Consider the following 14,111-nt stretch of genomic DNA (forward strand, 5'->3'; position numbering starts at 1 on the left):
GTGCATTTTAGCTGTTCTGCAAATGAAAGATAAGAAAGTTTCTCACTCTGTTGGGCTATGACACTATCACTCTTGTCTTTCCATCATTGCTCCTAATTATTATTTATTATTAATACGACCACACAATTACAAATTATTGCTCCCTCTCAGTGGGATTTAGAGTTCATCCTAAATTGCTAATTTCTGGAGCCATTTGATTGAAACCTGAGCAAGGGAGGTCCTGGCCTTGATCACCTCCTGTGATAAATGTCATAGATTTTGGGTTTATGGATGAGAGGAGAGCAGTGGATGGTGCCTTTTAGTCAATGTTAGCTGGCTTTGACACTTCTTCTGACAGTGCTGCTGTGTTGGGATGCCACAGGCTGGGGGGGGGTCCCAGGAGGGTGGGTGGTGGGGATAGCTGCTCCCCAGACAGAGCTGAGCTGAGGGTTCCTTTGCTGTTTTGCAGGCAAGAACTGGGACCTGACAGCAGCTTTGAACGACTATGAGCAGCTGCGGCAGGTGCACACAGCCAACCTGCCTCAGGTGTTCAACGAGGGCAGGTTCTACAAGCAGCAGGAGCCAGAGCAGCCTCCCCAGGTGACCAAGGCTGAGAGGCCCTGCCTGCAAAGGCAGGATGACATTGCCCAAGGTAAGAGCTCCTCTGTGGGGTTTCAGGGGACAGGAGGGTCTCCAGCCTGTCTGCCTGGGAGCTGTGCTTGGCTGCAGAGAGTGGGAGGCCATGTGCCAGCAGCGTGTGAGCTGTGTCACTGTCACGGGGCTCAGAGCTGCTGCTAGACCCTATTTTTCATGTTTTGGTGGTTGTGAGCTCTGCGTCAGTTCTGCAAGTTATTTTTTTAATGGGTGATTAAAGTAAAATATGTTGTCTCCAAGCAGACCTGTGGTACTCATGAAAGGACTTAATTAGAGGGTGTCACAGACCACTGTTGTATATAGTTTTCTATGCTTATTGAAACAAACAAACCAAAAGGTTTAAAAATCGTATTTCACTCTTTGCATTCTTACTCACAGTGTGTGAAAAGGGTGCATGCAGACTATGAATAACTTTCAGCTTTAAAATGTCATTCTTTTATGGTTCCACAGAAACTGCCTCCTATCCCCTGCTGAATAGAAATTGAAACCTTAAGTAAAATTAATCAGCTATCTCTAACAGTTAATTTCCAGTACAAGATGATAAGCATTAGAATTTGCTTTTTTGTTTTCAGAGCTCTTAGGGATTTTATTTCAGTTCTCTCCCTCTCTCTGACAGTTGGGTTGCAATTTTTTTCCATTAATTTCTCAAGAAGCTGTAGTTTGCACCAAAATAAATCTGCACGTCTGACAGCTTGTCATGTAGGCAGGTAATAGCAGTAGCCTGGTGATGGCTTTCTGTGCAGCCATTAAAAGGAACAGAAGGGCTTCCCTTCTCCTGCTGGCTCTTCCCTCCTATTAAACAGGAAATAGCATCAGTTCTTAGGAGTTTCAGTAAAGTTTTTTAAAAATTGCTGACTTCCATCAGAAGAAAAGGAACTGTGGTGCTTCTTAAGTCTCCTTAAAGCACTGAATACAAATAAAGGGAGCGAGAGCGGCACAGTTGATAAAACCATGTCCCTTCAGCCTCTTTGGGATACAGTTTGCACTGAAATGTCCATCTGATATTTAGTGGGTGCAGTAGGTAGTGTGAGGTACATCCGGCTTTGACAGCCTGGACTGACAGGAATTTGGCTGCCAACTCAGTGTGTAGCTGAGGATCTCCTGACCAGAGAGCCACCTCTGACTGACAGGTGGACCTAGGGGTGTTCAGGGAGGAGCAGAGAAGGGAAAGGAGCACCTTGGTTTGCAGCAAGGAGTGGAGAATGCAGCCAGCAGGGGAGGGCTGGGCTGTGCTGGGAGGGGTGATGGAGTGGCAGAGATGGGATGTCACATGGAGGTGCTGCCCTGCACTTCAGTGCCCCTTCTCAGGGGTTTTAGCTGAGATGTAGAGGGAGAAGAAACCAATGCAAAATCAAACCTTCTGCCCTCACCCTCCATTTAGGATAATTTAGGGAGTGCAATTTAACTCTCCATTTGATCCACTACTGCAAGAAAGTTAATTTTAAATGACCATTAGTCAGTTTGTGATGTCTTAAAAACACTATTAGTGATAAGTTATGTTAAAGTAAGCTTTAATTAGGAGTTCAAAACATTAACTGATTATCATCTGTCTGTCAATAAATATGTCTTCCAATGAATCTTTGAAAACTTAAGATAGATCAAGGAAGAATTTTATAGGAATATTTAACTTTCATATTTTGTTACTTTTACTACTGGTCTTTTTTGCTAGAAGGAGAGTCAAGTTCCTCTGGCTTGCCAAAGGGACCTGTAATAGGAACAAGCAATCTTTTACAGTAGGAAAATAACCTGAAAAAGGTAGCAAACAAGACTTGGAATAAATTCCTAGTGAAATGAAAGTGCATCCACCAGCCTTGGCATTGCTGGCCTTTTAGGCAGTGGTACAGGCTGTAACTGCTCTTTGGTTTCTCCACAGAAAAGCGTCTCTCCAGAGGGATTTCCCATGCCAGCTCAGCCATAGTGTCCCTTGCTCGCTCCCATGTAGCCAATGACTGCAGCAATGAGCAGTTCCCTTTGGAGATGCCCATCTACACATTCCAGCTGCCAGACCTGAGCGTGTACAGCGAGGACTTCAGGAGCTTCATTGAGAGGGACCTAATTGAACAGGCCACCATGGTGGCATTGGAGCAAGCAGGTGGGTGACACCTCAGGTGTCTGTCAGCAGCTGGGTGACACCGTGGGTGTCAGTAGGTGGCCAATCCAGCATTTTGGGTTGGCATTTCTAATCCTGCTTCGTGTCCAGAGCTTGCACATCCTGCCTGGGAAATAAAAGCCAGAGAGTTTCTGTGTTCTTTGCCAAATGACTCATATCCCAATCCTCTGTTTCTTTTAAAACATTATAGAAAAAAAGGTCAAATTTTGTTAATAAAAGAAAGAAATTGAGAGAGGAAGGAAGGGACCGGTGGGGAAGTCATGCAATAGACAAGGACATGAGTCTGGATGGTCAGAGGGAGTTGGTACTTCCAGTTCTCATGAGGAAATTACATTGCAGTGACTGTGAAAGGAAACATCTTCAAGTTCTGTTGCAGCTTGAGAAAATAGATATGTATTTTATGTATTTCTTATTTTTTATAATGAGAAACTACATAACTTTGAAGCAATAGTTCAGTATTGCCATGGGGAAAAAAAAGTATAGCTATTTAAAATTAATGTTAATTCACATCTATTAGTAGTTTTAAGCCAATTTTGAAGGATATGCAGAAATCTATTTAAAATTAGTATTGGTGCTTTATGAAACAGCAGGAGTGCTAATGAACCATGAAATGAACACATCTGTATAGTGAAATGCCCAACCTTGGTGATATAAAAGAGTTGTAAAATCAGATTTCATGGTTGCTTGTGGGATATGGAACAGACAGTTACCTTTTTTGTGTGTGGATTGTTCTACTGACTTCTGTAACACTGGATTGATCTGAGGTTCATTCTCCAGCCCTGGTGCCCTGTGTGAGCCCAAACTGATGAAGTGCAGCTCCCGTTTGAGGCAGGAGCTCTGCTAATCTGGTATCCCACTGAGTACTTGGGAGATATTGTCATGTGTTCTTTTTTGGCTTTGGTAATTGAAAAGCCAGACATACTTAGATAATAGCCCCAAACAGTACATACTTAAGGAAATAGAAACAAAACCTATGAACAACCAAAAGAACCCCAAGCAGTGTTCAGAAGGCCTTTAGGCCTTTTTCTGGGAGAAATAGCAGTGTAAAATAAGGTAGGAATGCTACCAGGCAACTATGAAGCATGAAAACTGCAAGTCACCCACAAAGAAAATATATCCAGTTTCTCTAAGAACCAACTAACCCAAGGAGGACAGGGCAAAATGGAATGAGTCTTCCTCTGGCAGTTCTGCCAAACCCTCCAAATTCCATAGGGATAACAGAAGATACCTTGGTACAGCACCATTGTTGACCTACCTGCTTCAGTGCAATTACAGCCTTTAGAGTCTAGTATGAACTAGAAGATCACAGAGGCTTTCTGACCTTAAAATCAGAGAATATGTGAATTTAGAGCTGACATCCTCTAATCCATGCAGAGCTGGCTGGCTTTGAACTGGAAATGGCTGCAGAAACTACTGAATTTGCTGCTAGCATTCCTCTCTCAAACTTCTCTGAAAATTAGAACAAATAATTTATTCTTTTCTTCACATTAATTAGGGCAGTAACTTGACACACACTGGAAAAGTGCCTTCATCCCCAGAGCCTCTTGCGCCCTGGAAAGGAGAGGGTTTGACCATTTGAAGTTCTCAGGGTTTTGATCACTGGCGTCCTTGTAGCCTGCATAGACTTAGTTTACTTTGTGAGCATTTTATTCTGATAACCTGGAACTTTCTGAGAAACACTTCTGTATTTCAAGTAAGTTAAACAGATCGAATAGTTTGCTTAAGAAAATCATGTAAGACTTCATAGAAATGAACCTTTTGTATTTGTTTTAGATGTAAAGATATACAGTTTCCTGCCTATTTTATTTTATTTGTTGTACAAAATGAAGATAATGAATTAATAGGAAAGCCACATAGTATTAGACATTTTATTGTCTCCTACCAACAGTTTGACTATGGTTTGGTCAATGACATAAAAAAAAACTCTAAAAGATGAGGTGTATTCCCTGCAAAGAGCCTAAAATATATTTCAAACCAACCCATGAAGGACAGTAGTTTTTGTAGGTGAGGTTGGGGATGTTGTTAAAGGAAGAGGGGCGTGTGCTTGGGTATAATACCATGAATTTCAAGGGAAAAGAAATAAAAAAGAAGCTGATTAGGCAAAGGAAGAGGGCATTTGCTAGGAACTAACAGCTTACTACTCCCAAAACCTGGAGTGGGAGAGCAGAAGTGTCACTAACAGTGTCACACGTGGGTTCTGAAGTGGCCATATGAGCTGGGTGTCTGTAAAAGCCTCTAAGGTTTTATGTTATTTTTTTTTATGCTTAAACTCTTGCTAGCTTGACATCTATATGTGACAGCGTGTCCTGGTTGCATCCTATCTGTATGGAAACTCAGAAGAAAATTCCCAATTTACTGCAAAGTGCTGTGTGAGATGATAAAGGAAAGGCCTAGACAAAGGCAGTGTGATTTACTTACTCCCTACTGCTGCAGTGTATTGTTTACTCCTTAATATGATTGCTTTCCAAATATTCCTCTGAAAGGATAGAATGCATCACATTCATAAAAACTTTTTGAGGTTTTGTCCATCTTGTAAATTCAGCTGTTGATTATTGCCAGAATTGGAATGAGGTCAGCTCCTGAGTAACAGGCTGATCTCTGTGAGCTCTGGCAGGAATTGCAGTGGTTCTTCAACAGAGGATGACTCGAGGTACTGATAATATTAAATGAAGTCTGGGTGGAAGCAATTTTATAATTCGTAATATTTTGCTGCAGCAAGCTGATTTTCATTATAGACACATGCTCCCCTGTGTGTTGTTAATGTGTGGGTTGACACAAAGAGATGTTATGAAAACTTCTGCTGGAGTGAAGTAGTGTGTTTTAAAACACAGTACAGGCAGAGGAATGGCTGGACCAACACCGTGTTTTTAACTGAAAGAAAAACCAATTCTATTGCAGTGCTGAAGTATAATTCAATACAAATGGTACAAGTATACTGTATGACAGTCCAAGAGCTGTTTCCCTACACTTTTCTTTCTGTGCTCATGTTTGTGTTTTCTAGAAAGCTACCGCCAAAGTAAACAGTAATATGCTGTTAAGCCTGGGCTTTGTGTCCCCCAAATCAATCCACCAAAACTGTGGAAATGTTTGATCTCAGTTTTCATCTAAGCTTAATTTTCCTGGTTTTTCCCTAAAGGGGCCCACTATAACCACTACATTTGAAAAATGAAAATGCACCACTTTTTTATTATAATCCAATTATAAACCCATACCTGCTATTTTTTCAGTCAGCCATAAGCTTTGTGGTGTTAACCAAGCCCCAAACACTTTCTGCAGGATGCACTTGACAGAAGATTACTTTTATAGAAACCTCCTGTTACTCAAAAGATTTACAAACACCAGACTTTGGCATTTCTTACCAATAGATGTTAGTTAATCTGCAAAGCAATACCAGTCATTACTTCCTTAAGTCCTACCTAAGGTCTGTCTGTTTTTAGGTATTCTAACTAGGCTTTACACAGCACCTTGGTATAGCTTATTGCTGAATATGATCCCACCAAAACATTCTGCTAAAAACAGGTGGCAAATTGTTATTTCACAGATGCAGGGGTTGCTAAAAATGATCTTGTTCTTTCCAAAGGCTGTTTAATAGTGCTTTAAATTAAGCTTCTTTATTGCATATTTAATTTAGAACTCAAGCCTAGTCTGAGGTGTAGTACATTTACAAACCAGCTGCTAAAATCATTTGAGGATTACCAGATGTGCTTATTGATCTGCTATGCATCTTTACAGTGTGGTACTCTTAACACATTTGGACTAATTGCAATTTAATTTCATTGTTCTTAGTACCCAGAACAAATAACTGAGATACATAATAAATATTGCTACACTATTTTCCCCCTAATGTATATTACCTGTAGTTACAAATAAGCTTCACTATAATTTTGTAATGAGAACTTATCAATGGAGAGGCATTTATTTTTGTTTGGACTTCCTTCTGATTTGGGGTTTAACCTTAAGTGCAAGACTGCCTGTACAAATACATAGATGCTATTTCTTCCCAGTCAAGAAGCTGGGGGAGAAAAAGTCTGACTATTGCATTATTCATTCAATTATTCACTTGTGCATTATCCACAGACCTGCCAAGTCTTGGGAAATGTACCAGCTCTACTCATCCCTGTTAATCATCTGCTTTTCCTCATCCCCAGAGATGCTACACAATTACCCCCATTTGCTTTCTTTCTATTAGGAGGGCTCCCATGATCTTTTAACCAAGACTTAACACTCCAGTTTGCCAGCACATGACAGCCTGTGTGCCAGGAATTACCCACTTTTAGTGTGGGCTTGGGCGGTGATAGTCTTCATGACTTACTTCTTCACTGAATAGATGTCCTTTTGCCAGGCTTTTTCAGAGCCTGTCTCTGGTTTATAATCTGTAAAACATGCTTCACATAGCAATGATGGATAAGTGGTACTGTAAGTATTCCCTAAAGAGAAAGGCCACATTCTATACTGCACCTCGGGCTATGCTTTGGTGTCATTTTAATTAGTGTAGTGTAGTGTAGCTGTTGGTTTTAGTAGATCTAATAATGATTTACACTATGGGAAATGAGAGGAGAATCAGCTGTTGAAACAATCCATCTGATTGAAATAATTTACGTAATAAACTTACCTTTACAGTAACCTATCTTGATTACCACATCCATATTGCTTTTGTCTGTAGACAAAAATTCCTTTATTACCTTAATGTAATCTGTCATGCGCGTGTGGGAGGCCAATGTCGATTATGTTTGGGAACTGACAGCAAGGCTCATAATGGTATTAAGGCAATAAACTCCTTGGAAATCCATCACTGGATGCAGCATATGAGACTGGAAGATGCAAATTAATTAAAGGTGCTCTTTTCTTTTCTAGATCCATGTAGAGAATAGTTTATCTGCCTCATTTCTGATCTTCTCAGTTTTGACTTCTAACATTACATTTAAGGTTATTTGGCAAGGAGGGTGTTGATGGTTACCCCTCCTGCTCTGTGTTTACCTGCACAGAGCACTGCTCCTGTTCCAGGTTCCTCTCCCCCTGTAACTGCTGTTTCCCTTCCAGGACGCCTCAATTGGTGGTCCACGGTGTGCACCAGCTGCAAGCGCCTGCTGCCCCTGGCCACCACGGGTGATGGAAACTGCCTCCTGCATGCTGCCTCTCTAGGTAAGGGGCAGTCTGGGCAGGAAACCTTCTGCCAGAAATATTCACTGCTCTCCTCTAGCCCCAGCCAAAGCTCAGAAACACATGAGATGCAAAGATTTGCATTAAAAGTCTGATTCTGGAGCAATATGTCCTTCACATTTCACTGTAGTGTTGTTTACCTCAAGCATACCTAAAGCAGGAAAGGAAAAGATTTCTCAGGATATAAAAGTATAACTGGAACGGTATCCAGACCCATGTATCACAAACTCCAGTGATCTGTATTTTCCTTATATTTTTTGTGTTCTAACAGGTCAACAGGAAAATTCCAGGAGCTTCTGCAGGGTTGTCCACTTTATGTGCAAGGAAATTCATTCATTCTCTTGATTTTCTTCAAACAGTTCTCTGCTGTTTCAAGAATGCAGTGTCAATCTCTGTTAGTTCCTTGTAGTGTTTAAGCATATGTGAAACAGCATTTGGGGTGAATTAAAATAATCTCCAATTGATAAATTAATTGTTTCTGCAAGATCTTTTAAGCCTTTCTGCAAATCAGTAGAAAGCTGTGAAGCTGAAGTTCTTTGATGGGCTTTCTACATCCTAACCTGCTAAAATCTTCCACCAAAAGTACTCCAAAGAGTGACTGTTTAAAAACACTGGGATTTTTAATATTTTGAAAAGACTCCTCTTGTTGAAAGATGCAGTAAGAAAAGAGTTTTTGGTGTTTCCAAGTATCCTTTTATCTTTATCTACTTAATTTTATATGTTAATTACTGTAAATGTTTGGAGTATTTTGACCCGAACCCAGTAGCTGACAATGTAGTGACTGAAACATGGCTGTCTGTAGGCACAGGACTGGGGACAGCTCTGCTTTCTTTTGGTGTAGGTTACTATTCCCAACCATATAAAGATGTTTCATTATCTTAAAATGAACTTGAAAGCCTGTGACTGGTGATAGTTTTAGACTTTCTATCATCTTGAATGCTTTTCTCTTCATTTTGAAGCCAGAGGAAATTTCCTGCTGTGTAAGAGCCGGAGCCTTTGGGGGCCAGCACTGTCTGTGATTCCAAGGGGTGCCTGCAGTGCTCATTAACATCCTTGTGCCTGCTGGCAACTGCAGCTAAAACCAACCTGAGCACTGAATATTCCATGGCTTGCAGCAAAGCTGGAGTTGCCTGCAAGTGACTGAACCAGCTCATATCCTTGGCTGTTCCTAATCAAAGTTTAAAATGTGTTAGAACTCTTGTTGCTCATTAGCTTATTTGTGATAACTCTTTCTTTCGGAAATCTTAAAAATAGCGAGTGAATTATTTGCTAGAGAGAATCTTCAATTATGTATTAGCTATTTCTATTTCACTGTAGCTTCTTTAAAACTGGATTTCATCTTGTGCTGCCTTAGGGATGTGGGGGTTTCATGACCGGGACCTTGTGTTACGGAAAGCTCTCTATACTATGATGAGGAGTGGAGCTGAAAGGGAAGCACTGAAAAGAAGATGGAGATGGCAACAGACTCAGCAGAATAAGGAGGTCTGTATGGCCCAAAGACAGCCTTGTTAATATTATTTAGGGTTACAAGCATTCTTCTGAAGTTTGCTGTGAAAGTTTTAATTGCTATCAAATTCCTTGTGCTGCCATTTTGTTTGGGGAAAGAGATACCTTTATTTGACATTTTCGTACCAGAATACATATGTGTTTGTAGCTTTATGGGTATAAGTATGCAGAGTTTTGTGCCTAAAAGGTCTAAGGTGCATTTGGAATATGTAGAAAAATAAATGTGTTATTTAGCTATCAAAAGCATTTAAAAATGAGTGGATGAAATCCACAAAACAGTGAGAACCCCATTTAGGAAAGATTTCCCAGATTCTTAAATTAGGATTTTTAGAGCTGTGGCCAAATATTGAGTGGAAGTGTTCTAACTAAAATAGTCTTTAAATCTGATTTTATTTTTGATTAAAAGCTGTACCTTCAGCATGTTACTATTTCCTGAAGATGTCTGGCAGTGTCTAGAAAAGCCAGTTTCAGGAGTAATCCTGAGGGCAAACAAGTGAATGTGCTAACTCTACAGTTGGTATTTTAGATCTTTTTAATAAGTTAATGTTCTTTCACCTGAGTAGAAATGTTGAACTATTAATGGCCCAAGATACTGAACTGAGTCATGTGTGAAACTCAGGTGAGTTGTAAACACTGGTACAGAGCTCAGCTTGCACTGTGTGTCAGCAGAGTGGTGACAGCGTTTCCTTGTGCCCCATAGTCAGGTTTGGTATACACGGAGGAGGAGTGGGAGCGCGAGTGGAACGAGCTGCTCAAGCTGGCGTCGAGCGAGCCGCGCACGCACTTCAGCAAGAATGGGGGCACTGGTGGGGGGTAAGTTCACACTGACACAGCCCCAGGCTGGCTCTCGGTAGGAAAACAGCACGGCACAACTGAGGGAAGGTGTTCACAGCACCACCAAACTGCCTTTGCAGCTGTTGTACTCTTTTGGCATGGCAGAATTATCTAAATATCCCATTATAATATTTAGCATTTTGGTCATGCTTTCTTGTACAGTTACCACACTAACTTGAGGTTATGTTGTATCCAAAAGAGTCTGCATGTAATAAATCCTAATTGTTTTTCTTGTGGAACTGTTGTTTTGATGTTTTAAGATTTTTTTTAAACCTTCTGATGTTTACATTCTTGTAACGAACTTTCTCACACGCTTTCTGTAAATAACTTATTGTTTTGTATTCTTTTATAGAAGAAGAGAAATTTGATAGACTGTTAGTTTGTCCAATGTCATTGGAAAGGTGGCACTTTCACCCTCCAATCCACTGTCACTTTTAAAAAACTATAAATATTAAAGTCAGAAAATAAACTTCCCTTTTCTTCACCTTGAAAGCAGCGGTGTGTGCGCTTGTGTTGTTTCATGTCCTACAATGACATGGAACAAGCATGTTGGCAGTATCATTTAGTTTTTTTCGGGAATATATTTGTGAAAAGATTTGGGATGAAACAGTATTTACAACATTTAAATACCCCTGACCCACACAGAATATCTGCTTTAAATAGCCACTGTTATAAACCATCCCTTGCTTTCAGTGCAGTTATTCCCAAAGGACAGGATTATTTACCAGCCTTCAGAATGCAGAAGCTTTAGTTTTTGTGTCGAGTGTTCATCACTAAAAATATTTAGTGTTTGCTCAGTGCATAATTTTCTCTACCTACTGTTGCCCCTGGAGAAAATAATGTGTGGTGATAAATAAATTAACAAAATAAGGGATACAGCACAATGAGAGTAACAAAGTTTGTAGAAAATATTCTTTGGACTTTGAAAGAATATTTTGTTTTCCCTTTAACCTTGTGATATTAAGGATAGGTAATTCTAGGAATTCAGGAGGACTTTGCTTAGAAAATTGTCAGCCACAGTGTGTCTCCTTTTCTTCTATTCTGTAGTGAAAAAAAAAAGATTTTTATTTTAATCTCTAGTTTGTTTCTTATGTTTGTAGATATTTTCCTGTTGATACATTTCAGTTTTCTAAGGCAGTTCAGTTCATATTTCTATTAAATCTGGTCATTCAGCCCCAGTTTTCTCTGACTCGTTCCATTTCATTCTTTATGTTCCATGTATCACATATTTTCAGTAGCTTTTAGTCAGACATGCTCTCAAATGTTATCTTTGCCAGGCAGTCAGCCTTCAGTTCCCAGGTACCTACACGGGGAGTATAGGTAGTACATAAATAATCTTCTCATTATGGTTTGCACTTATCTTTTTTTTTCAATCAAAATAAAGTAAATACAAATAGCCAACAGTTAATTTTTCCTTTGAAATAGTGAAAGATGGATCAGGCAAGAAATCCTTATCCTGTTAAAGATTTGAATGTATACTTCTCTTTGCATTCATTCCAAAGACAGAATGAATGTGGCAGAATGAATTATTTTTTCAGTTTAATGAGCCCATGTTCAAAGTAGGGCCCTTGACAAGGAAAAGGAATATCAAAATAGTATTTTTGAGATGGGGTATATTTTGTCCTCTAGTTAGTTGCTATATTAAGCAAGCTTGCACATCAGTCTTTGAACTGTAGATGAGACGTTTTCCTTTGGTGTCAGAATTAGCTAAAGCATCAGAAGTTGTATTTGCTTCAAAAGAATTCAGTGACAAACCTAAGGCTGGAATTGTGCTGCTTCATTCACCTGCAAACTTCTTTTAGTTATTTTTCAGAGTAAGCTAGGTGCAAAGGAGATCAGCAATTGTTGCTAAATTTCTAAAGATTTCTCCTTTGAGACACTCATTCTGAGGCTGGAAGTTGGAAAAAAAGAAAAAGGAAACACGGAAAAACCTGGTTCTTAAGTTCTTGTTTCCAGCATGTAAAGCAAAGCAAACTTATGAAGCAGATTCTTGTTTTGAAACAGATTTGCACATCTTCCTGTAAATGTAAAAATGAATTCTAGATTAACATAATTGCTTCATTTATCTCTATTTACAAGCAAAAGTAGGGGCACTGAATTGAAGGAACTGCATTGAAAAAAGGAAAACGTCTGGTACCCTGTTTTTTGTTAAGAACCAAACTATTGCCATCCGGATCAAGAGAAAATTCCAACCCCTTCCTTCGCTGTGCAATTGTCAGTCAGAGCCTGTTCTCATGTGAGAGTGAATATCAGTGTTGTTATTCACTGTTGAAAACCCAGGTGCTGTTGTGCTTTAAGCTCATACAGACCCTGGAAGTGGATGGTATTTGTACTTATTGTCACCTCCCAGCTGTATCTGTGCTGTTGGCATCATCTTATTAATATGTTCAAGGGACTTAAAATTGGGAAGAAGGGAGGGAATACTGCTGTAGTCTTCGTGCATGTCATTGGAATTGAGGCAGAAACCCAGAACATTTAAACAGGAAGTACCTCTCAAATGCAAGTGTCCCCTGAGGTTTTGGACTTGGCTTGGTATTCAGAGTGCTTCAACAAACAGCTCTTCATACACAACTCCTGCAGCCATGCAAGACCCTCACCTTGTACATAATGTAGTTTAGACCATTTAACGAGACATTGCTCTAAAATGATTTTATTTGATCTAGCATCTGTTACAGGAGTGCTATTTCTTTTAAACTGTTCAGTATATGCAGCTATTGTAGGGTGCAGATAGAAATGGTTCATTATAACATATTTATTGATTATTAGCTGTAGTTTCTAAAGGCTAGTACCTCTTTTTATCTGGCCAATTTTCAGTTCACATAAAGTACTGAAGCCAAGCACATCCAAATTGCTGTGGTGGTTCAAATATGGAACCCAAAGCATTCACATTCTGTGTTTTTCCTTTAGTCAATTCAATATACCTTTTTTTCCTTGAGGAATGAAAGAGAATGTTCCACTACTGTGCAATTTCCTGTGTTTGAATTAAAGCCCATTGCTGACAAACACGGTAAGGAAATCAAAGGAGAGATTCCTACACCTACAGCTGCAGCTGTGGTTTGTGCTGGATTTCATTTGGGGATTGTTAAGCAGGAAAGGAAAGGTGTCAGAAATGGAATGGAGGCAGAGCCCTGAACTCAGATATCCTTTTGATCTCCTGCTTCTGGCAAATCATGAGGTTGGAGAACTTTATCCCTTTCATGTTATTTCAGTGCATCTCAGCTGTCTGAGGGCATTGGTCTCTTGCTCTGTGTGAATCCCAAAATGAGTCCTAAACTCAGAATAGCTGTTAGAGTCTGTTGGACTGAAAGTCTGGAGCTGTGTGTGGGGAAGGAAAGCAATGTTACCATAGGGAGCTGTTAGAAGGAAATCCAAGGACATGAGAACAGATCTTGCTCAGAATTTACAGGTGAGAGCAGCAGCCAGCCAGGTAGAACAGCAGGGTAGGTGACTTTTCCCTTCCAACTTTTTGAAAGAGTGTTTCTTTCATTCCTGGCTGCAGTACAAGTTGGATTTGCCATAAGAAAGGGAATCTCTTTGGAGTGCTGAGACTGTGTCTCCCATGTTTGGACTGGAGGTGCTAGTGGTCCTGTAGGTCAGACTGAGATTTTTTTATTTGCTTTTCTTTCTATTAGTAATTTGCTCTTAGAATAAACATAATTTATTTAGTCAGAGTGCTCTGGTTGAGCAGGATTCTGCAATGCAGATTTACATACTCTTATATAAGTGGATTTCATTGTTTAAAGTTAGCTTTACATGAATAGAGGAATTAATTTCAGTTTCTTAAATTTTCTTTGGTTCTATGTTTTATTGACAAAATTACTCTGTCCACGATTTTCGTGGTCATGTAGCCAGCATACATAAAAATCTC

The 14,111-nt window shown here is 39.8% G+C and overlaps 1 protein-coding gene across 10 annotated transcripts in view; it reads left to right on the top strand.

Moving 5' to 3' along the window:
• Positions 1-14,111, top strand: part of OTUD7A (OTU deubiquitinase 7A) — a 109,042-nt gene that overhangs the window by 73,927 nt on the left and 21,004 nt on the right. For all 10 annotated transcript variants that reach the window (XM_077185699.1, XM_077185693.1, XM_077185698.1 and 7 more), the window contains 5 exons: positions 449-631; positions 2,507-2,725; positions 7,784-7,885; positions 9,258-9,385; positions 10,110-10,222. In XM_077185699.1, the coding sequence (XP_077041814.1) occupies positions 449-631; positions 2,507-2,725; positions 7,784-7,885; positions 9,258-9,385; positions 10,110-10,222 (745 nt within the window). The remainder of the gene's footprint in view (positions 1-448; positions 632-2,506; positions 2,726-7,783; positions 7,886-9,257; positions 9,386-10,109; positions 10,223-14,111) is intronic.

The sequence above is a fragment of the Agelaius phoeniceus genome, chromosome 13 (assembly GCF_051311805.1).
Source record: "Agelaius phoeniceus isolate bAgePho1 chromosome 13, bAgePho1.hap1, whole genome shotgun sequence".
NCBI lineage: Eukaryota > Metazoa > Chordata > Aves > Passeriformes > Icteridae > Agelaius > Agelaius phoeniceus.